We start from the raw sequence: 23,401 nt of genomic DNA, 5'->3' as shown, positions 1-23,401 counted from the left end.
AAAGGCTTTTTTTAAAAAAACAGAAAGAAAGAAAAAAAAATAAGCAGGATGGATGGGTGACCACTCGGAAATGATTTTCAATATTTGAATAATAAAATAATAATATGTGTGTGTGTGTGTGTGTGTGTGCATATGTGTGTGTGTGTGTGTGTGTGTGTGTGTGTATTTATACATATAAAGTTGGAAGGGACCTTGGAGGTCCAACCCCCTGCTCAGGCAGGAAACCCTACACCATTTCGGACAAATGGCTGTCCAGTCTCTTCTTGAAAACTGCCAGTGTTGGAGCATTCACCGCTTCTAGAGGCAGGTAGTTCCACTGGTTAGTTGTTCTAACTGTCAGGAAATTTCTCCTTAGTTCTAGGTTGCTTCTCTCCTTGACTAGTTTCCATCCGTTGCTTCTTGTCCTGCCTTCATGCGCTTTGGAGAAGAGCTTGACTTCCTCTTCTTTGGGGCAGCCCCTGAGATACTGGAAGACTTGCCATCATGTCCCCCCTTGTCCTTCTCTTCATTAAACTGGACATTCCCAATTCTAGCAACCGTTCCCGATATGTTTTAGCCTCCAGTCCCCCAATCATCTTTGTTGCTCTTCTCTGTACTCTTTCCAGAGTCTCAACATCTTTTTTACATCATGGTGACCAAAAGTGGATGCAGTATTCCAAGTGTGGCCTTACCAAGGCCTTGTAAAGTGGTATTAACTCTTCACGTGATCTTGATTCTATCCCTCTGTTAATGCAGCCTAGCACTGTGTTGGCTAGAAACGGGCAGAAATTCACGCCAAGGAGGGACGATGAAGCCTCTGTGAATTACTCACAGAACTCTGCGGGAACTGTCACTGGATCTGAATTTACAGAGCGAAAAGTGCAGTGATTGTGAAATTGGGCAGGACGGGGGTGTGGGGGTGTGGGGCGATGCCCCTGTCCCTCCCACTAGCTAATAAGCCATTAAATTAATAGGAGAGGAGAGCAAAGGGCTGATTTAGTGGGCACCACTCCTGGCCAGCCTTCTGGAGATCTTCCAAAATAGGTTGGTGCCGTTCCAAATTGCACTCATTTGCTCGTTATGCAGCTCTGCTCAGTGGAAGATAGAAGACTGGGTGGTTGGTTGGTGGCATCCTTTGCCTGCTTTGCTTCCTCCTCCTCCTCCTCCTCCTCCTCCTCCTCCTCCTCCTCCTCCTCCTCCTCCTCCTCCTCCTCCTCCTCTCCACAAACCCCATTCCCTTCTAGCACTGATGATGTTACATAGTTGGGTCATGAAACGTCTGAAAAAACAACAACCCTCAAAGAGCAAACAGATCTGCACAATCCTCCTCCTCCTCCTCCTCCTCCTCCTCCTCCTCCTCCTCCTCCTCCCCCCACCCACCCATTAGCAAGCTCTTGTGCTGCACACAGCAATCCCTTTGCCCGTCCAGATTCCTCCTGCTTTTGACAAATGGCTCAGTGGCCAGAGAACTGGGAAGCCAAAACCAGGGCATGCTTGCAATGTTTTGATGTGAGCTCTCCGTGCTGGGTGGCAGCTTACAATTTAAGCACAAATCAATGTGCTTAGCAGTAGCCTTCATTCTATGTATATGCCTGCTTATTAGGGCTTTCACACACACACCCCAGCGGCATTATTACAAAGTCAGCTTATTGCCCCCAACAATCTGGGTCCTCATTTTACCTACCTGGGAAGGATGGAAGGCTGAGTCAACCTTGAGCCTGGTGGGACTCGAACCTGCACTAATTGCAGGCAGCTGGTGTTACTTAAGGAGGCATTAGCCCACTGCTCCACCAAGGCTCCACCAAGGCTCCCCCCCAAATTAAGGAAGGCTGGAAGAAATAACCGTATTATAGCATGTCCGCCGCCAAGCTTGATAGGTTTGGGGGGGGGTCCAATCTGATTTCTTCCCTGGAGCATGATGTGGGCTGAACCCCCCCCCCCAAACCTTCAGGCCAACGTTGAATCTTGGCTACTCAGGACCTTGATGTCCCCTGCAGGAGCTGAAAAGGGAGCAAACCTACAGGAGACCCTATACCAGGGGTAGGCAACCTTGGCTCTTTTATGACTCATAGACTTCAACTCCCAGAATTCCTCAGTCAGCATAGCTGACTGAGGAATTCTGGGAGTTGGAGTCCATGAGTCATAAAAGAGCCGAGGTCGCCTACCCCTAGCTGACTGAGGAATTCTGGGAGTTGAAGTCCATGAGTCATAAAAGAGCCGAGGTCGCCTACCCCTAGCTGACTGAGGAATTCTGGGAGTTGAAGTCCATGAGTCATAAAAGAGCCGAGGTCGCCTACCCCTAGCTGACTGAGGAATTCTGGGAGTCGAAGTCCATGAGTCATAAAAGAGCCGAGGTTGCCTACCCCTAGCTGACTGAGGAATTCTGGGAGTTGAAGTCCGTGAGTCATAAAAGAGCCGAGGTCGCCTACCCCTAGCTGACTGAGGAATTCTGGGAGTCGAAGTCCATGAGTCATAAAAGAGCCGAGGTTGCCTACCCCTAGCTGACTGAGGAATTCTGGGAGTTGAAGTCCGTGAGTCATAAAAGAGCCGAGGTCGCCTACCCCTAGCTGACTGAGGAATTCTGGGAGTCGAAGTCCATGAGTCATAAAAGAGCCGAGTTTGCCTACCCCTAGCTGACTGAGGAATTCTGGGAGTTGAAGTCCATGAGTCATAAAAGAGCCGAGGTCGCCTACCCCTAGCTGACTGAGGAATTCTGGGAGTCGAAGTCCATGAGTCATAAAAGAGCCAAGGTTGCCTACCCCTAGCTGACTGAGGAATTCTGGGAGTTGAAGTCTATGAGTCATAAAAGAGCCGAGGTCGCCTACCCCTAGCTGACTGAGGAATTCTGGGAGTCGAAGTCCATGAGTCATAAAAGAGCCGAGGTTGCCTACCCCTAGCTGACTGAGGAATTCTGGGAGTTGAAGTCCGTGAGTCATAAAAGAGCCGAGGTCGCCTACCCCTAGCTGACTGAGGAATTCTGGGAGTCGAAGTCCGTGAGTCATAAAAGAGCCGAGTTTGCCTACCCCTAGCTGACTGAGGAATTCTGGGAGTTGAAGTCCATGAGTCATAAAAGAGCCGAGGTCGCCTACCCCTAGCTGAATGAGGAATTCTGGGAGTTGAAGTCCATGAGTCATAAAAGAGCCGAGGTTGCCTACCCCTGGCCTACACCATTTCCGATAAATGGTTGTCCAGTCTTTTCTTAAAAACTTCCATGGATGGATTACCCACAACTTCTGGAGGCAACTTCTGTTCATCTGATTTATTGTCCTCCCTGTGAGGAAATTCCTCCTTAGTTCCAGGTTGCTTCTCTCTTCAATTAGTTTCCATCCGTCGCTTCTTCTCCTGCCTTCGGGTGTTTCATTTGGAGAATAGATCGGGCCCCCTCTTCTTTGGGGCAGCCCCTCAAATATTGAAAGGCTGCTCTCATGTCTTTTCATTAAACTAGACGTACCCAGTTCCCGCAACTGTTTCCTAATATGTTTTCACCTCCAGTCCCCTGATCCTCTTGGTTGCTCTTCTCTGCACTCTTTCCAGAGTCTCAACATCTTTTTTTATATTCTGGTGACCAGAGAATTTGAAGTTTTGAATTTTATTGAATTTATATACCGCCCTTTCCCGAAGGACTCAGGGCGGTTTACAGGGTATATAAAACATCAATACAAAAATTAAGAGCAATTTAAAAAGATTAAACTAAGTCCCTGAAAAAATATAAAACCCCAGTTAAAACCCCCAATTAAAACTCAGCCTGGGCCGGAAAGCTCGAAGAGCCAGGTCTTCAGGTCTCGGCGAAATGATCGAAGGTCGGGGGCAGTCCTCAGCTCCACGGGCAGCTGGTTCCAAAGGACAGGCGTCCCCACCGAGAAGGCCCTCCCCCTGGGTGTTATCCGCCGGCAATCTTTTACCGGCGGCACCCTGAGAAGACCCTCCCTGTGGGAGCGCATAGGACGAAGGGCGTTTGATGCCGGCAGCAGGTGTTCCCTCAAATATCCCGGACCCAAGCCATATAGGGCTTTATAGGTCATCACCAGCACCTTGAATCTCACTCGGAAGACAACTGGAAGGCAATGCAGCTTGCGGAGTAGAGGTGTTACGTGGGAGTATTGGGAAACCCCCATCACAACCCGCGCGGCTGCATTTTGCACCAGCTGAAGCCTCCGAGTGGTCCTCAAGGGCAGCCCCATGTAGAGAGCGTTGCAGTAGTCTAATCGGGAAGTAACGAGCGCATGCGTGACTGTGCGTAGGGCATCTCGGTCCAGATAGGGTCGCAAGTGGCGCACCAGACGAACCTGGGCAAAAGCCCCCCTGGTCACGGCTCCTATATGGTCTTCAAAACTGAGCCGTGAATCCAGGAGGACACCCAAGTTGCGAGCCCTATCAACGGGGGGTAACACCTCACCCCCCATAGTTAGCGATGGAATAGTTTGGTCGACCCGAGATGCCGGTAAATATTATTGTAGAATAGAGTAGAACAGAATACCTAATTGGCCAAGTGTGATTAGACTCGCAAAGACATCACCTAGAATATTAGGCACACGAGGAATTTTTCTCCTTGTGGGGCTAATAGTACGGTTGGCTCTTACTGTTTTAAGTCACAGGGCTTTTCAACCAGTGGTACGGGTACCACCCGTGGTACATTGGCACCTGGCAGGTGGTACGCGACCATCCTAGAAAAGTGGTAGCAGGGGAGGGGAACGAGCTGAACCGGTGGCAGCACCGCACAAGCCTGAGCGAGAGACGGCTGGAGCTTCAGGGCTGTCAGGGCTCAGCGGAAGCGCCAGGATCAGCGCCAGGATCCAGCTGGAGCTCAGCAATAATCCTGGCACTTCTGAGCCCAGAAGAAGCGCCGATCAGCTGGAATGTTGCAGCATCTCCAGGGCCTTGTGATTTACATCCAGGCGCTTGGCAACTGATTCATATTTACGACGGTCACAGTGTCCCAGGGTCATGTGAAGGGACCAAAAGCTGCTGCAACCACCCAGCAGAGAAGTGGGGGGAATAAAAACCAAACACCCCCCACCTCACCCCCGCTGCCAATCCTCAACAGAAATGCTCACAACAATGAAAACCTCGGACAGGAGGAAGAGCGCCACCGAGTGGGCAGGCAGGCGTCTTGCTCGGCTGTGGCTCGGGGGGCGCTTTTTTCAGGGCCATTGTAACTTCGAACAGTCACTAAGCAAACTGTTGTAAGTCGAGGACTACCTGTACTTCATCCCTTTTTTTCCTTTTTTTTGGGTCATCAAGTTTTTGACGCCACGCTAGGCGACTGGTGGTCCTCGGATGTTGCCGTATCCTAAAAGTGGTACGATGGGTGAAAAGGTTGAAAAGCCCTGTTTTAAGAGACGACCTTTTTTCTCCCCCCCCCCTTTCCCCCCCTTCCCATCTTTGGCCATCGCCGCTCTTCCACGGGAACAGATATTCTCTAGTGAACATGTCGACATCGTGACCCCAAAGGGGAGCCTTGCCAAGGCGAAGGCTGTAATCAGCTGTCAGCTGTGGGGACCTTGGTGAATTATGGAAAAATCTGCCCGTCCGCCACGGAAACGTCCGTGGATGAACCAGGCGGTAAGATATCTCTGTGGCTTAAGTCGGAGGCCTGCTTGCGCTCCTTGGCAATTTGGGGAAAGAGACGGATGGCCACAGGCAAAAAGCTATCACTGACTGGAGTGGGGGGGGAGCAAAATAGAGGGGCTGGCATGGAGGATCGGCTGAGAAGAGGAAGCTCTTTCACCAGATCATGGTGGAAAAATCAGGAGGAAGCCAGGAAAAGCTCAGCCTTTGCTTTAAGAGAGGTGGACTTCAACTCCCAGAATTCCCCAGCCAGCATGCTTGAAGATGGGTGGACGTCCACTCCCAGAATTCCCCAGCCAGCGTGCTTGAAGATGGGTGGACTTCCACTCCCAGAATCCCCAGCCAGCATGCTTTTAAGGTGCGTGGACTTCAACTCCCAGAATTCCCCAGCCAGCGTGCTTTTAAGGTGCGTGGACTTCAACTCCCAGAATTCCCCAGCCAGCGTGCTTGAAGATGGGTGGACTTCCACTCCCAGAATTCCCCAGCCAGCATGCTTGAAGATGGGTGGACTTCCACTCCCAGAATTCCCCAGCCAGCATGCTTGAAGATGGGTGGACTTCCACTCCCAGAATTCCCCAGCCAGCATGCTTGAAGATGGGTGGACTTCCACTCCCAGAATTCCCCAGCCAGCATGCTTTTAAGCTGCGTGGACTTCAACTTCCAGAATCCCCAGCCAGCCTGCTTTAAGATACGTGGACTTCAACTTCCAGAATCCCCAGCCAGCCTGCTTTAAGATGGGTGGACTCCAGCTCCCAGAATTCCTTGCTACTGTTTTACAGGATAGGTGGACTTCAAGTCCTAGACATGGCTGGCTGGGGAATTCTGGGACTTGAATTCCACCTATCTTAAAGTGGCCAAGGTGGAATAACATTGCGTGTTGACCCAGCCAAGCTGTGCTGAGAAGGCGAAAGACCGCAGACAGCTTCAAGCACGGGGGTCCCCTTGAGTGTCTAAACCTGAACCCCACTTCTAGCTCAGCACTGTCCCCTGGCATGGGCTGAAAACCCCTCAGAGCTGCGGCTTGCTCCTCTTCACCCACCCCCCGCCCCACCCCGCCTTGCGCTAGGAAAAGCGCAAGCAAAAGGGAATTTCTCCTTCAAGACATTTCATGGGAACCTCCTCAGGCCCATGGTCCCCGGAGGAGGCCACTGACCTCTTCCGGGCCTGTCCTGGAATGCATTAATTGGGCTGAGGGGCGTCTGGGCCATCTCTTGAAAAATATATATATATATATTTATATATCTCAACTGTGTTCCTCATTAAGAGTCTGGCATTCCACGGCGGGCTGGAAGTAATTTGTGGAAACCACACAGTCAAGAAGAAGAGACCCATCGTCCCAAATGCCGATGGTCCCAAGGCTGCTCACTCTGGGCTGGATGATCAGCCCTCCCCCCAAGGCCAAGGGGGTGGGGGTCCTTGAAGGGGTCATGGGAATGTTTCTGGCTGTCTGTCCCTTCTTGCCATCGGGAAAGTAGGCAGGGTGGACAAACCTACTATCCATGTAGTCACTAAAAGTTGATCCTGACCTGATGGCACATGATGCATTGATCGATCAATCAATCAATCAATCAATCAATCAATCAATCAATCAATCAATGCAGAGACCCAGCTCCTTGGACCCAAGTCCAGCATGCTGGGAAAGATGAAAGGAGAGAGAAGAAGAAGAGGACACCACCAGCAAAGAAGATGGACCTTGTTATGGTGGTGATGAGGACCACCATCACCAGCTCCTTGGAAGACCTGAAGGACCTGCTTAGGGACAGATCAACCGTGCAGAAAAGCTATCCATGTAGTCACTAAAAGTTGATCCTGACCTGATGGCACATGATGCATTGATCAATCAATCGATCAATCAATCAGTTAATCAATCAATCCAAAGAGCCAGCTCCTTTGAGGAACCCATCATGCTGGGAAAGATGGAAGGAGAGAGAAGAGGACAACCATCAGCAAAGAAGATGGACCTCGTTATGGTGGTGATGGGGTCATCATTGGAAGACCTGAGGGACCTGCTTAGGGACAGATTAACCATAGAGAAGGCCTATCCATGTAGTCACTAAAGGGTGACAACCCCCCCTCCCCCACCACCACACACATACATGGTGATACATGATGGATTGATCAAGCAACCAGTCAATCAATCAAAAAACCAGCTCATTTGAGGAACCCATCGTGCTGGGAAAGATGGAAAGAGAGGGAAGAAGTGGATAACCAATAGGAAAGAAGATAGACAGTTACCGTGGTGATGAGAACACAGAAGACTTGAAGGACTAAGTTGGGGACCGATTCTCCTGGAGAACATCTATCTATATGGTTGCTAAGGGCTGACTAGCGTAACTATGAAGTCGGAAGACCCCTAAACCCATGTTTACAAGGAACCTTATAAGATTGTACATGCAGATCCATCTGTCAGGACCTCATAACCATCTCCAAGCCAACATGTCTACGCAGGGACAACCCAACAACCCAAGGAGAAGGACATATCCGTAGCAACCAGGAGTCGGGCAGATCCTAGCTCTGGCCATATCATTAACCAAGAATTCTGTGGTGACCAAGAATCCGTGCTAGCTGGGGAATTCTGGGGAAGACCACCCACCTTCCAGGGGTCAAGGGTTGAGTAACACTGATTTAGGAGCCAACATTGTGTCTGAGGAAAAGAGGGTAAACGTTATTCCAGAGCTGGAATATTTAAGGATGAATGTAAGCAGTCTCTACTGCGGGCTAGAGACGAGACGAACACAACAGAAGGAGGCTACACTGGAGAAAAACAACAACAATTTATTAGGCCATGTTTGTGCTGTTATTAGGAGAATCAAGGAACCGTTCCTTTTAATTTCCATTTCCCCCCCTGAACCCTTCCATAAATTTATCCATCTTTTAAACCAGCATCTAATGGAAAACATTGTCTTGTATCATGAGATGGGTGGCAAATACATTTGATAATAATAATAATAATAATAATAATAATAATAATAATAATAATAATAACAACAACAACAACAACAACAACAACAACAACAACAACAATAATAATAATAATAATAATAATAATAATAATAATAATAATAATAATAATAATAATATCAGCAATCCCAAAACAACTGGAGCACCACTGGAATATTCCCGGCATTGACAAAATCAACATCAGTCAATTGCAAAAGGCAGCTTCCATCCTGTGACATTCAAACAACATCTGCCTCTCTCAGGTCCTCGGGAAGGACAATAGGTGGATAAAAATTCCAAATCCAGTCTAAACATCTGGACGACTGTGCAGTGAACTATAATAATAACAGTAATAATAATAACAATAATAACAACAATAAGCAAAACACATGAAGAAATTGCAGCTTCCTGCAATAACTCCAGCAAAGCTACAAAAAACTGCGCTACTCAGAACGTCTTACATTTTAAGGAGATACCTGGTTGATACCTAGGATGCTGGCAGCAACACGTGTCAACCGTTAGTGCCAGTCAGTCTGAGTGTTCATTTGACTGAGTATCATGTTTTATCAATAAAAGTTTAATAATAATAACAACAACAACAACAACAACAACAACCATTGGCATTGACAAAATCACCATCAGTCAATTGCAAAAGGCAGCTTTACTTGGAACAGCTGACACCCTGCGGTTATATCCCTGAGACCATCAAACAACCTATCCCAGATACTACTACTAATAGTATTAGCCAAAACAACTGGAGCACCACTGAAATATCCCCGGCATTGACAAAATCACCCTCAGTCAATTGCAAAAGGCAGCTTGGAGAACAGCTTCCATCCTGCAACATTCAAACAACATCTGCCTATCTCAGGTTCTTGGGAAAGACCTGGATAGGTGGACAAAAATCCCAAATCCAGTCTGAACATCTGGCTGATTGTGCAATGAACGGCCATGGGCATTGACAAATCCCTATCAGTCAATTGCAAAGGGCAGCTTGACTTAGACAAGCTTACATCCTGGAACGAGAGCTTTAACACCGCCGCTGCTCACCCCAGGTCCTTGATAGATAGACAAAAAGCCCAGATCTAGTATAAACATCTGGCTGACTGTGTGACGAACAACGATAATAAAAATGTTTCTATAGAGAAATGCGTGTAAAGGGGGTCCTCAACTTACGACTTGACAACTGAGCCCCACATTTCCGTTGCTAAGTGAGACGGCTGCTAAGCGAGCTTTGCCCCGTTTTACGGCCTTTCTTGCCACAGTCGTTAAGGGGATCACTGCGGTTGTGACGTTAGCCACACGGTTGTAAAGTGAATACGGCTTTTCCCCATTGGCTTTGCTTTGTCAGAAGGTCACAAAAGGGGATCGCGGGATCCCGCCGGGGACATTGCGACCGTCATAAATATGAGTCAGTGGCCAAGCGTCTAAATTTTGATCACGTGACCCTGGGGATGGCTCAAGGGTCCTAACTCCGTGTTAAAGACGGTCATAACTCATTTCTGCCCCCCCCCCCAGTCCTGTTGTAACTTTGAAATGACAGCTCTAAGTCGAGGAGTACCTGTGTTTAGGAAAATACAACGAACGGCGCCATTCTGTTTGGGGAATCGTAAAAAATATCGGGCAAATCTTGAAGACACAGATCTTAAATCTGGGGTGGGGGGTGGGGTGGGGGGAAAGAAAGAAAGAAAGAAAGAAAAAGAACAGGCCCCAGATGAGATACAGATTTGAATTCCAACTTGAAAACAAGCTTCAAATTCAGCGAACTGAATGAAGCAAGCCAGTTTGCGGGGAACGGAGAGACTCGGAACGGAGAGACGGCTGCTGGTAAAAGCTGAGAAATCCAGAGGGGGGGGGGGGAAGGAAACTAGTAATTTTGGCTGGATTGCTTCAAAACCACTGTCTGTCCACATCTGCACATTTATGCAGACTTCATGTTTATACGAATTAGCTCCAGCCTCAGAAGCAATAAATCCTCTCCAGCTGAAAGGGCCCTTTTGACTTTCTGGTTATTCCAAATTATTTGTGGGTTGCCATCAAAACAGCCACCGAGCTCTTCGGCCCCACAGGACATTTTGAGAGAAAAGTGTTAACGTTCCAACATCTGAAGGATGACCACGAGATCTTAGGGAAGGAAAGCTAGCATGGCTTCTAGGCCCTGGGCAAGCTGGAAGATGGGTGGACTTCCACTCCCAGAATTCCCCCCGTCAGCATCCGAGCTGCTTTGCGCATGTTAACTGTGACTCTGAAAAACCTGGGTTTGTTTCCTTGGTTTAGAGCAGGGCTTCTTAACCTTGGCAGCTTAGAAGATGGGTGGACTTCAGCTCCCAGGAGTCTGGAAGGCGAAAGCTGGCTGAGGAATTCTGGGAGTTGAAGTCCCCCCAATCTTCAAGCCACTCAGGTTGATAAACACTACTGTCTGAGGAATTCTGGGAGTTGAAGTCCAGCCATCTTCAAATTGCTGTTGTTGTTAGTTGCGAAGTCGTGTCCGAATGTTCCTCCAGGCCTTCCTGTCCATTAACATCTTCTGGAGTCCATTTGAGCTCACGCCCACTGCTTCAGTGACTCCATCCAGCCACCTCCTTCTCTGTCGTCCCCTTCTTCTCTTGCCCTCAATCTTTCCCAGCGTTAGGCTCTTCTCCAGTGAATCCTTCCTTCTCATTAGGTGGCCAAAGGATTTGAGTTTCAACTTCAGGATCTGGCCTTCTAAAGAGCAGTCAGGGTTGATCTCCTCTAGGACTGACCGGTTTGATCGCCTTGCAGTCCAAGGGACTCGCAGGAGTCTTCTCCAGCACCACAGTTCAAAGGCTTCAATTCTTTGGCGCTCAGCCTTTCTCATGGTCCAACTTTCACTGCCATACATTGCAACTGGGAAGACCATAGCCTTGACTATACGCACTTTTGTTGACAGGGTGATGTCTCTGCTTTTTAGTCTGCTGTCTAGATTTGCCATGGCTTTCCTCCCCAGGAGCAAGCGTCTTTTAATTTCTTGGCTACAGTCCCCATCTGCAGTGATCTTGGAGCCCAGGAAAATAAAATCTGTCACTACTTCCATTTCTTCCCCATCTATTTGCCAGGAATTGAGAGGGCCAGATGCCATGATTTTGGTTTTCTTAATGTTGAGTTTCAACCCAACGTTTGCAAATTGCTAAGGTTGATAAACACTGCTGGCTGTGGAATTCTGGGAGTTGAAGTCTTCAAGTCACTAAGGTGGGTAAAGAATGTTCTAGCATCTGCTGGAGTCCTCTAGACTCCATTAAGCTGCAGGAAACCCTCCGACAGATTTCCTATCGCCCCAACAACGATTGGATGCTAGAAGATGGCAGACGTCCAGAGTTGGGACCTCTTTGGATGTCCCAGGGCCTTAGAGAGGTTGGTAGAATCCAAATTTGACATCTGTCAGTCTGGACATCTAGAAAAGGAGTGGAGAAGGTCCTTCCTATTCACAAGAGACGTGGTGGATCCTCACATATTTAACACCCTCTTTCTGGAACCAAGACCTTGTAGTTCCAGGTTGCTTCTCTCCTTGATGAGTTTCCATCCGTTGCTTCTTGTCCTGCTTTCAGGTGCTTTGGAGAATAGCTTGACTCCCTCTTCTTTGGGGTGCTTTGGAGAATAGCTTTGACTCCCTCTTCTCTGCGTCCGTTCTTTTGGAAAGTTAATCTTTGTTCAAAAATTCAACCCTTCCTGGCTGATAGTTACTAATTCACTATTTAGGGATTGTCCCCAGCAGATGCCTAACCAAGCCAGCTCATTTAAATTCAAAGTGCATTGCAAAAATACGATTTAGAGACCCCATGTTCAAAAGCAGTATATCTGAGAGACCAAAGCTGGAGACAGCCTACATAGATTTCTGGAGATGAGATAGTGGAATTAGATTTAGGGATGAGCAGCCTTTGATCTGCAGCCCAAACCGAGCCGGGTTAATATCCAAACTCAATCTGAAGGGACAAAGGTTGTTATTGTGTTTTTAACACAATGTATTGCTCTGATTATAAGGCATTTACATTCTAAGCAACAACAGACAATTGTCATTTTTAGCAGAATTGTGCAATTGAGAAAGGGAGACGATGCAAATAGCACAAGGTCCAGGCCTGGAAGATTTCATACAATGAAAAGGGTTGCATTCACACAACCTCTTACACTGAACCTGGTTACTGATTGTGGCTACCTTCTGGATTGGATTAATACAGGTAGTCCTCGACGTACGGCCACAATTGAGCCCAAAATTGCCATTGCTAAGCGAGATGTTTGTTAAGTGAGTTTCGCCCCATTGGATGACCTTCCTTGCCTCCATGGTTAAGTGAATCATTGCCGTCGTTAAGTTAGTCACGTGGTCGTTAAGTGAATCTGGATTCCCCCCATGGGACACTGCGACCGTGATAAATACGAGTCAGTTGCCAAGCGTCGGAATTTTGATCGCGTGACCCATGGGGATGCTGCAATGGTTGTAAGTGTGAAAAACAGCTTCCTACAATAACTCCAGTAAAGCTACAAAACAACTGCGCTGCTCGGAACATCTTACATTTTAAGGAGATACCTGGTTAATACCTAGGATGCTGGCAGCAACCCGTGTCAACCATGAGTGCCAGTCAATTTGAGTGTTCAGTTGACTGAGGTTCATGGTTAATGAATAAAAGTTTTACAATAATAAAAAATAAAAATAAAAATAAAAATTGGAAGGGATCTTGGAGGTCATCTAGTCCAACCCCCTGCTCAGGCAGGAAACTCTACACCATTTCAGACAAATAGCTGTCAAGGAAGGAAGGAAGGAAGGAAGGAAGGAAGGAAGGAAGGAAGGAAGGAAGGAAGGAAGGAAGGAAGGAAGGAAGGAAGGAAGGAAGGAAGGAAGGAAGGACTGGAATACTGCATCCAGTTTTGGTCACCACGATGTAAAAAAGATGTCGAGACTCTAGAAAGAGTACAGAGAAGAGCAACAAAGATGATCAGGGGACTGGAGGCTAAAACATACAAGGAACGGTTGCTGGAATTGGGTATGTGTAGTTTAACGAAGAGAAGCGTGAGGGGTGACATGATAGCAGTGTTCCAATATCTCAGGGGCTGCCCCAAAGAAGAGGCAGTCAAGCTATTCTCCAAAGCACCTGAAGGCAGGACAAGAAGCAGCAGATGGAAACTAATCAAGGAGAGAAGCAACCAGGAACTAAGGAGAAACTTCCTGACAGTTAGAACAACTAACCAGTGGAACAACCTGCCTCCAGAAGCTGTGAATGCTCCAACACTGGAGGTTTTTAAGAAGAGACTGGACAGCCATTTGTCTGAAATGGTAGAGGGTTTCCTGCCTGAGCAGGGGGTTGGACTAGATGACCTCCAAGGTCCCTTCCAACTTATTCTTATTCTTATTAAATAAATAAATAAATAAATGAATAAATAAATGAATAAATGAATAAATAAATGAATAAATAAATAAATAAATAAATAAATAAATAAATAAATAAATAAATAAATAAATAAATAAATCCATCCATCCATCCATCCATCCATCCATCCATCCATACACACACAATATCACCCTGGAAATTCAGGCCAGTGAAAGACGAGACGGTTTTACTACACAACTTCAAATATGAGATTGGCACAATACCCTGAATTATAAATTAACCCACCCAAAAAAGGATTTGCACCCAGATTAAGCCACAAAGAGACAAACCCAGGTTAAAACCAAACTGAGTCTGTTCGCTGAATGCAGCCAAGGGTTATTTTTTCTGCCCAAATCCACACCTTATTATCTGAATGCTGCCGCCGACTCGCCGAGGAGAATGAAATTCAATGATTTAGCTTGTGATTCACACAGCACGTTTAACCGGGAGACCGAAATAACCTACGCGGGGGGGGGGTTTCCTCAATTTACGAACCCTAATTGAGGCTGAAATGACCACTCGTAAGGCGTACTGGTTGTTAAGTGGGTCACGATTTTACAACCTGTTTTGGCCGCTGTCATTAAGCAAACACCACGGTCGTTAAATGAATCTGTTATAGTCAATGGGTATCCCCCCCCGGAATACGGAAGTAAACACAAGAAACAGGCAAAAAGGTAAAACATCGTGGTTAGATGGACAGGGGACATTGCAAATGTGAGCCGGTTGCCCAAAATAGGATCACGTGACCATGGTCTGTCTGTCTGTCTGTCTTTAAAATCAGGTCATAAGTTGCTTTGGGGTGGCGGGGAGGAAAGTCTGACATAACTTCAGTTAGTTGTTAAGCGAATACTGCTTGCGTTGTTAGTTTTGTAAAAGACATTGAACCACAAACTGCCCAAACGGGACACCACGCCAAACTGTGAAATCTTAGTTTGAGCTGCAAACTAAGTCTACAGCACAAAATAGGATTTCATGGCTTAGCGTGATTTGGTTTTTTTTTTTTTAGCCATCTTAGCTAACCCAGGAGGCTTTACTCAATGTCCCTGTGTCCTTTCGGATGTGAGAAACGAAAAGATAAAGCAAAATGTACGGGCTTAAATTTTCACTAACCAAATGCTCCCAGTTCAGTTTGGCCTAATGATGAAGATGCTGTACTAGAGCATGAGTTCAAATCCTCCCTTAAGCATGAAAGACAGTTGGGTGACTTTGGGCCAATCACCAGGAGACGGTGAATTCTAGTCTCGCCTTAGGCCTGAAAGCAGGCTGGGTGACTTTCAGCCAATCAACAGGACACGGTGAGTTCTAGTCCTACCTTGAGCATGAAAGCCGATTGGGTGACTTTGGGCCAATCACCAGGAGACGGTGAGTTCTAGTCCTGCCTCAGGCATGAAAGCTGATTGGGTGACTTTGGGCCAATCACCAGGAGACGGTGAGTTCTAGTCCTGCCTGGAGCATGAAAGCCGATTGGGTGACTTTGGGCCAATCACCAGGAGACGGTGAGTTCTAGTCCTGCCTGGAGCATGAAAGCCGATTGGGTGACTTTGGGCCAATCACCAGGAGATGGTGAGTTCTAGTCCCGCCTCAGGCATGAAAGCTGATTGGGTGACTTTGGGCCAATCACCAGGAGACGGTGAGTTCTAGTCCTGCCTGGAGCATGAAAGCCGATTGGGTGACTTTGGGCCAATCACCAGGAGATGGTGAGTTCTAGTCCTACCTTGAGCATGAAAGCCGATTGGGTGACTTTGGGCCAATCACCAGGAGACGGTGAGTTCTAGTCCTGCCTGGAGCATGAAAGCCGATTGGGTGACTTTGGGCCAATCACCAGGAGATGGTGAGTTCTAGTCCTACCTTGAGCATGAAAGCCGATTGGGTGACTTTGGGCCAATCACCAGGAGATGGTGAGTTCTAGTCCCACCTTGAGCATGAAAGCCGATTTGGTGACTTTGGGCCAATCACCAGGAGATGGTGAGTTCTAGTCCTACCTTGAGCATGAAAGCCGATTGGGTGACTTTCGGCCAATCACCAGGACACGGTGAGTTCTAGTCCTACCTTGAGCATGAAAGCCGATTGGGTGACTTTGGGCCAATCACCAGGAGACGGTGAGTTCTAGTCCCGCCTCAGGCATGAAAGCTGATTGGGTGACTTTGGGCCAATCACCAGGAGACGGTGAGTTCTAGTCCTGCCTGGAGCATGAAAGCCGATTGGGTGACTTTGGGCCAATCACCAGGAGATGGTGAGTTCTAGTCCTACCTTGAGCATGAAAGCCGATTGGGTGACTTTGGGCCAATCACCAGGAGACGGTGAGTTCTAGTCCTGCCTGGAGCATGAAAGCCGATTGGGTGACTTTGGGCCAATCACCAGGAGATGGTGAGTTCTAGTCCTACCTTGAGCATGAAAGCCGATTGGGTGACTTTGGGCCAATCACCAGGAGATGGTGAGTTCTAGTCCCACCTTGAGCATGAAAGCCGATTTGGTGACTTTGGGCCAATCAGCAGGAGATGGTGAGTTCTAGTCCCCCCTTAGGCATGAAAGCCGATTGGGTGACTTTGGGCCAATCACCAGGAGACGGTGAGTTCTAGTCCCGCCTCAGGCATGAAAGCTGATTGGGTGACTTTGGGCCAATCACCAGGAGCGGTGAGTTCTAGTCCTACCTGGAGCATGAAAGCCGATTGGGTGACTTTGGACCAATCACCAGGACACGGTGAGTTCTAGTCCTACCTTGAGCATGAAAGCCGATTGGGTGACTTTGGGCCAATCACCAGGAGATGGTGAGTTCTAGTCCTACCTCAGGCATGAAAGCAGGCTGGGTGACTTTGGGCCAATCAAACAGGAGACGGAGAATTCTAGTCCCTCCTTAGGCATAAAAGCCAGCTGGGTCACTTCCAGCCAGTCCCTCTCTCTCAGCCCGTCCCACCTTGCAAGGATGTTGTGATAGGGACAATAGGAAACAGGGGCATTGCATACGCCAGCCTGAACGGTTACGAAAGGCAGGCTATATATTTCTAACCCATTAAAATCCCAAGGTTTTACCTGGCACCCGAGGAAAGAAAATGCATTTGTGGACTCACCTTCAGGTAGTCGTATTCGCAAAGGTAGGAGGCTTCCAGGTCGAAGTGCATGAAGTAGAGCCTCACGCGAAACCCCTCCGTCACGGAGATGTTCCAGGTCACTTCCGAATCGCTGGGATAGGAGTCTGGATAACCCGGAGAGATTATTTGTCCAAACATGTCGTTCAATTCAACGGCCTCTGCTGCGAACAGCCACACGGCAGAAAGGCCCCAAATCAACAAACACCTGGAAAACAAGGACACGGTGATGCCTGTGTGTCACCACACACACACTGCCGGCCCTACAAGGTAGGCCAGGCAAGGAACTACACCAGGGGTCTTCGAACCTGGCCCTTTTATGACTTGTGGACTTCAGCTCCCAGAATTCCTCAGCCAGGCATGCTGGCTCAGGAATTCTGGGAGTTGAAGTCCACAAGTCATGAAGGGGCCTTAGTTCCTGCATGCTGGCTCAGGAATTCTGGGAGTTGAAGTCCACGAGTCATGAAGGGGCCATAGTTCCCCCACGCTGGCTGAGGAATTCTGGGAGTTGAAGTCCGCCAGCCATGAAGGGGCCACAGTTCCCCCACGCTGGCTGAGGAATTCTGGGAGTTGAAGTCCGCAAGTCATGAAGGGGCCATAGTTCCCCCATGCTGGCTGAGGAATTCTGGGAGTTGAAGTCTGCAAGCCATGAAGGGGCCATAGTTCCCCCATGCTGGCTGAGGAATTCTGGGAGTTGAAGTCCACGAGTCATGAAGGGGCCATAGTTCCCCCACGCTGGCTCAGGAATTCTGGGAGTTGAAGTACCCCAGTCATGAAGGGGCCTTAGTTCCTCCATGCTGGCTGAGGAATTCTGGGAGTTGAAGTCCACAAGTCATAAAAGAGCCAAAGTTGCCTACCCCTGGTCTATACCAGTGTTTCCCAACTTCAGCCAATTTAAGGTGGGTGGACTTCAACTTCCACAATTCTCCAGGCAGCACATTGGGAGCTGAAGTCCTCATATCCTGGCTGGGGAATTCTGGGAGTTGAAGTCCTCATATCCTGGCTGGGGGAATTCTGGGAGTTGAAATCCATACATCCTAGCTGAGGAATTTTGGGAGTTGAAGTCCTCCTATCCTGGCAGGGGAATTCTGGGAACTGAAGTCCACGCATCCTGGCTGGGGAACTCTGGGTGTTGGAGTCCACCCCTCTGAAAATTTCCTAATGTCGAGAAACATGTTCTGGAACATTCCCTCCCAAGCAGATTTAAAGGGGTCCAAGAGAGTGAGAAAAATGTCACAGACACTGTTTTAAATACACAACAGCAGCAAGAAATCCCAGCCGTGATCTCTCTGTTCCGATTTTCTATAAACAACTTGTGACAGATCTGGCAATTTTGCAGATGGCTGCCCTCTTGCAATGTTGTGAGTCTGGCGGTGGAATTCACCAATTTTCACACAGTGCATTGAACTGTAAACTAACTGTAAACTAAGTTAAACGGTACACAGAACTGTAAACTGAGCTAAATCTGCACAGCAGGCTAATCCACAGGAAAAAAAAGGGAAATCAAGCCAAGATGAACATTTCAACTTGGTTTAGGATGTTGGGCAATCAGGGGCAACTGGGTGAGGGTCAAAAAGGTCAAGACGGTGGCTTCAACCTTGTGATTGGAGCCCAGCCCTTCTTATTTCTGTACTTGTTTATTTAGGTATTTATTCAGTTATAGCCTGCCTTTATTATTTTCATAATAATATAAGACTATTTATAATAATAAGCTCAAGGTCCAAACATACTTCCTCCTCCTTCCTCCTCCTCTTTTCCCCACAACAACAGCCCTGTGAGGTGGGTTGGGGTGAGAGAGGGACTGACCTAAAGTCACCCAGATGGTTTTCGTGCCTAAGGCAGGGCTAGAACTCACCGTCTCCTGGTGATTGGCCCAAGGTCACCCAGCCGGCTTTCATGCCTAAGGTGGGACTAGAACTCCCCGTCTCCTGGTGATTGGCCCAAGGACACCCAGCCAGCTTTCATGGCTAAGGCGGGACTAGAACTCACTGTCTCCTGGTGATTGGCCCAAAGCCACCCAGCTGGCTTTCATGCCTAAGGTGGGACTAGAACTCTCCGTCTCCTGGTGATTGGCCCAAGGTCACCCAGCCAGCTTTCATGCCTAAGGCGGGACTAGAACTCACTGTCTCCTGGTGATTGGCCCAAAGCCACCCAGCTGGCTTTCATGCCTAAGGTGGGACTAGAACTCTCCGTCTCCTGGTGATTGGCCCAAAATCACCCAGCCGGCTTTCACTCCTAAGGTGGAACTAGAACTCACCATCTCCTGCTTTCTAGCCTGGCGCTTAAAAATGGGACAGGACTTAAGAGTGGTCTGTCCCTGCCACCATTTTGAATTTTTTTTTTTACTCCTTTGAAGACAATCTTGCTGCAAATGTGACAGCTGAGTTTGTAGCCCTCTGATTGCAACATAGGTTTGGATTGAGGTATGTGCAATTAAAATTCCACTTTTTCAAATATCCTGGGGACCTAAAATCTGTAAAACGGGAGAGCGTCCTGTGGGTATAGCAAAGTTGGTTACCCTCATTGCAAACCAAGATAAATAGTAGAGCAGGGGTCTTCAAACTTGGCCCTTTTATGACTTGTGGACTTCAACTCCCAGAATTGCTCAGCCAGGCACGCTGGCTGAGGAATTCTGGGAGTTGAAATCCGCAAGTCATGAAGGGGCTTAGTTCCTCCATGTTGGCTGAGGAATTCTGGGAGTTAAAGTCTGCAAGTCATGAGTCCTTCGGGAAAAGGGCGGTATATAAATTTAAATAAATAAATAAATAAATAAATAAATAAATAAATAAATAAATAAATAAATAAATAAATAAATAAATAAATAAATAAATAAATAAATAAATAAATAAAGGGGCCATAGTTCTCCCACACTGGCTGAGGAATTCTGGGAGTTGAAGTCTGCAAATCATGAAGGGGCCATAGTTTCCCATGCTGGCTGAGGAATTCTGGGAGTTGAACTCCTCAAGTCATGAAGGGGCCATAGTTCCCTCATGCTGGCTGAGGAATTCTGGGAGTTGAAGTCCGCAAGTCATGAAGGGGCCATAGTTCCCCCATGCTGGCTGAGGAATTCTGGGAGTTGAAGTCCCCAAGTCATGAAGGGGCCATAGTTCCCTCATGCTGGCTGAGGAATTCTGGGAGTTGAAGTCCCCAAGTCATGAAGGGGCCAAGTTTGAAGACCCCTGTAGTAGAGGCTACAATCGTCTCCCCGCCTTTGAATGCCAAATAAGAGTCTCTCATTACAGTTTGTTTTCTTCCATTCCCCCCCCCTCCCCGCAATTCCTAACTAGGAGGACCAGAGTGCTGTGGAACTCTCAAGCTTGCCCTTCTCCCTTGAAACAGCTCTGCGCAGCTCCGAATCTCGCTCCGTTTCAACACCACAATTTGCAAACGTTTGTTACTGGCTGGCTGAATTTCCCAACCTCGCAAACAAACCAGTTGCAAGCTTGATTAGCGCGGCTAAGACAGAATCAGTAAGTAAATAAAACGGAGTCCTTTGGATGGTGAGGGAGGCGGGTTCCCGTGGTTTGGAAAACTTGCAATCCATTTGCCAAAAGTCACTTTTTTAAAACAAACAAAAAACAAAAAACAAACGAGCAGCTGCACTGTCATCCCAGGAAGAAATCGAGAAAAGCTGTAAATAAAATCCTTTATTTACCTCCCGTTTTTTTCTCACTTCGGCTCTCTCTCCGGCCTGCAGTGTCTACCTGAGGGAATCGGCCCTGGATGCAAATCTTTCCCGGCAATCCCAGATCTTCCTTTACAAATCCCGAATCTTTCTTTGCAATGCCACCTTCCCGCTCGCCAATATTCTGGAAAGGCCTGAGACCAAATCCCGGGCTTCCCCAGAACAGACATTTTAATCCAGAAAACCACTTTTCGGTTCTTGATGCTTGCCATCCGCACCCAGCAAGGGGGAAAGGGGAAAAAAATAAAATATAAGTCAAATTAAAAACCCTGCAGGGTATGGAGGAGATTTTAAAGAAAGGAGAAAAACAACAACAGCAACAAAGGGAGCCCTGTGCATTGTCACTTCTGAACGAAACAGCCAAACTGACAGGTGTCTTTTTTTTCCCAACCTGGGGGAAAGAAACCGAGGAAGGTTTGATCCGGTTGCCTTGCCAGAAAAGCCCCCCCCCCGCATGAGAACAACACAAAAGGGCATCAAAAAAACCACCCCAAAGACAATTTGAGCAATCTCGCATGCTTACTCCCCCCCCCCCCGCCAGCAACTCACCTCATGCTATTTTTCCTGGGGGGTGCCCTTATTTTGAGGGTCCACGGATACCTCCCAAAATCAGGAGGGCGGCGATGCTCACAGTGCGCTATGCGCTGTCCGATGCTCAGCGCTGGCTGTTTTATCTTTGTTCAGAGCTCTGGAGCCGGGAGAAAAAGCAGTGAAAGGCAGAGAGTGTGTGGCTGTGTGTGTGAGAGGCAGTGTGTCTCGGGGGTCTGGCATTCCCCATGCTGGTCACGCCTTCCTTGCTCTGCACACACACACACACACACACACCAACACGCCAGCTTGCCAGCGGTAGCAGTACAAGCAAATCTCACTCCTCTCGTTTGCTCACCCTCCGCCCGGGCTGAGAATCTCGGGCGCTTTCTTTGCACACAAAGGGTGTGAGCGAGGAATGTGCTGGTTGTCAAAACTCCACGCCCTGCGGCGGTCAAAGGCGGCACATGGTTTCAAGAGCATGTGGCGTTTGGGCACAAGGTCTGCTTGCGGGCGGCGATGCTGCAGCAGAAGCATAGAGCAGGGATTCCCAGGCCTGGCGCTTGAGGATGGGTGGACTACTACTCCCAGAATTCCCCAGCCAGCATGCTTTAAGATGGGTGGACTTCAAATCCCAGAATTCCCCAGCTGGCATGCTTTAAGATGGGTGGACTTCAACTCCCAGAGTTCCTTAGCCAGCCTGCTTTAAGATATGTGGACTTCAACTCCCAGAATTCCTTAGCCAGCCTGCTTTAAGATACGTGGACTTCAACTCCCAGAATTCCCCAGCTGGCATGCTTTAAGATGGGTGGACTTCAACTCCCAGAATTCCCCAGCCGGCATGCTTTAAGATAGGTGGACTTCTGCTCCCAGAATTCCCCAGCCGGCATGCTTTAAGATGGGTGGACTTCTGCTCCCAGGATTTCCCAGGTAGTTCTGGAGAATTCTGGGAGTTGAAGTCCATGCCTTTTAAGAGAGCTCAGGCTGAGAAACAATTGGTTGGGCCATCCAGAACTCCTGGTAAACAGAAATTTGGAGTGAGGGATGCAAAAAGCAGAACAGAAAAAAAAATCGATCATTGGTGGACAAAATCCAACTTTTTCCCAGCAAAGAAGTTTCAAAGGGGCTGGATCGGAAGCCGGGAGGCCCAAGTCCAAGGCTACCTTCAGCCCTGCAGACTCGGTGTTGACTTTGCAGGGGTCCCAGGGCTCCCGTCACCAGCAACCTGCCACCCCCCACCTCCCCGTGGTGGTTGTGGGAACGGCAGAGGAGGTAAAGACCCCCCCAACCCCTCCCCGCTTGAGCTCCCGAAAGACGAGATCAAAGTCTGGCGGGTGACGAAAGGAGAGTGGGGTTTTCCCAGGCTGGGTCACTCCAACATTGTTCCGATTGCAAGATCCAGGTTTTTCTGGGAATTGCAGGGCAAACATGTTGTGGGGGGGCGCAGTTTGGGGAAGGGTGGATTGGTCCTGGCTAGATGTTGGTTTATACACTCACAGTGATTTCCCCAGCATGGTAACTGGGGAAAGACTCCAGAGGCACTTTTGGAAAAGGGTTAAATGTCTCCCATTCTTCTCTTGTCACTCCTCTTGTTCTTCTCTTCCTTCCCCTTCCCCTTCCCCCTTTTCTCATTCCCTTCACTTCTTCCTTCCTCCCTCCCTCTCCTCTCTTCACTCCTTTCCTCTTCCTCTTCCTCCCCTCCTCTGCTGTTCCATATTCCTTCCTTCCTTCCTTCCTTCCTTCCTTCCTTCCTTCCTTCCTTCCTTCCTTCCTTCCTTCCTTCCTTCCTTCCCTTCCCTTCCCTTCCCTTCCCTTCCCTTCCCTTTCCTTAACTGGTTTCTTCTTCCTCCTACTTTCCCTTCTCCCCCTCCCCTTCCTCTTCCTTCCTTCCTTCCTTCCTTCCTTCCTTCCTTCCTTCCTTCCTTCCTTCCTTCCTTCCTTCCTCCCTTCCTTCCTCCCTTCCCTTCCCTTTCATTTCCTCCCTCCCTTTCCTTAACTGGTTTCTTCTTCCTCCTACTTTCCCTTCTCCCCCTCCCCTTCCTCTTCCTTCCTTCCTTCCTTCCTTCCTTCCTTCCTTCCCTTCCCCTTCTCCTTTCCCTTTCCCTTTCCCCTTTCCTTAACTGGTTTCTTCTTCCTCCTACTTTCCCTTCTCCCCCTCCCCTTCCTCTTCCTTCCTTCCTTCCTTCCTTCCTTCCTTCCTTCCTTCCTTCCTTCCTTCCTTCCTTCCTTCCTTCCTT

The 23,401-nt window shown here is 48.4% G+C and overlaps 1 protein-coding gene across 1 annotated transcript in view; it reads right to left on the bottom strand.

Moving 5' to 3' along the window:
* Positions 1-22,594, bottom strand: part of MASP1 (MBL associated serine protease 1) — a gene marked incomplete at both ends in the record, with an annotated part of 80,733 nt that extends 58,139 nt beyond the window's left edge. The window contains 4 exons of the mRNA XM_081329959.1: positions 16,934-17,159; positions 21,268-21,324; positions 21,523-21,686; positions 22,454-22,594. Coding sequence (XP_081186085.1) covers positions 16,934-17,159; positions 21,268-21,324; positions 21,523-21,686; positions 22,454-22,594 — 588 coding nt within the window. The remainder of the gene's footprint in view (positions 1-16,933; positions 17,160-21,267; positions 21,325-21,522; positions 21,687-22,453) is intronic.
* Positions 22,595-23,401: the final 807 nt, after the last annotated feature.

The sequence above is a fragment of the Vipera berus genome, assembly GCF_964194415.1.
Source record: "Vipera berus genome assembly, chromosome: 5".
Taxonomy (NCBI): Eukaryota; Metazoa; Chordata; class Lepidosauria; order Squamata; family Viperidae; genus Vipera; species Vipera berus.
The sequence above is the reverse complement of the archived record's forward strand: the minus strand, read 5'-3'. Positions and strand labels throughout refer to the sequence as shown.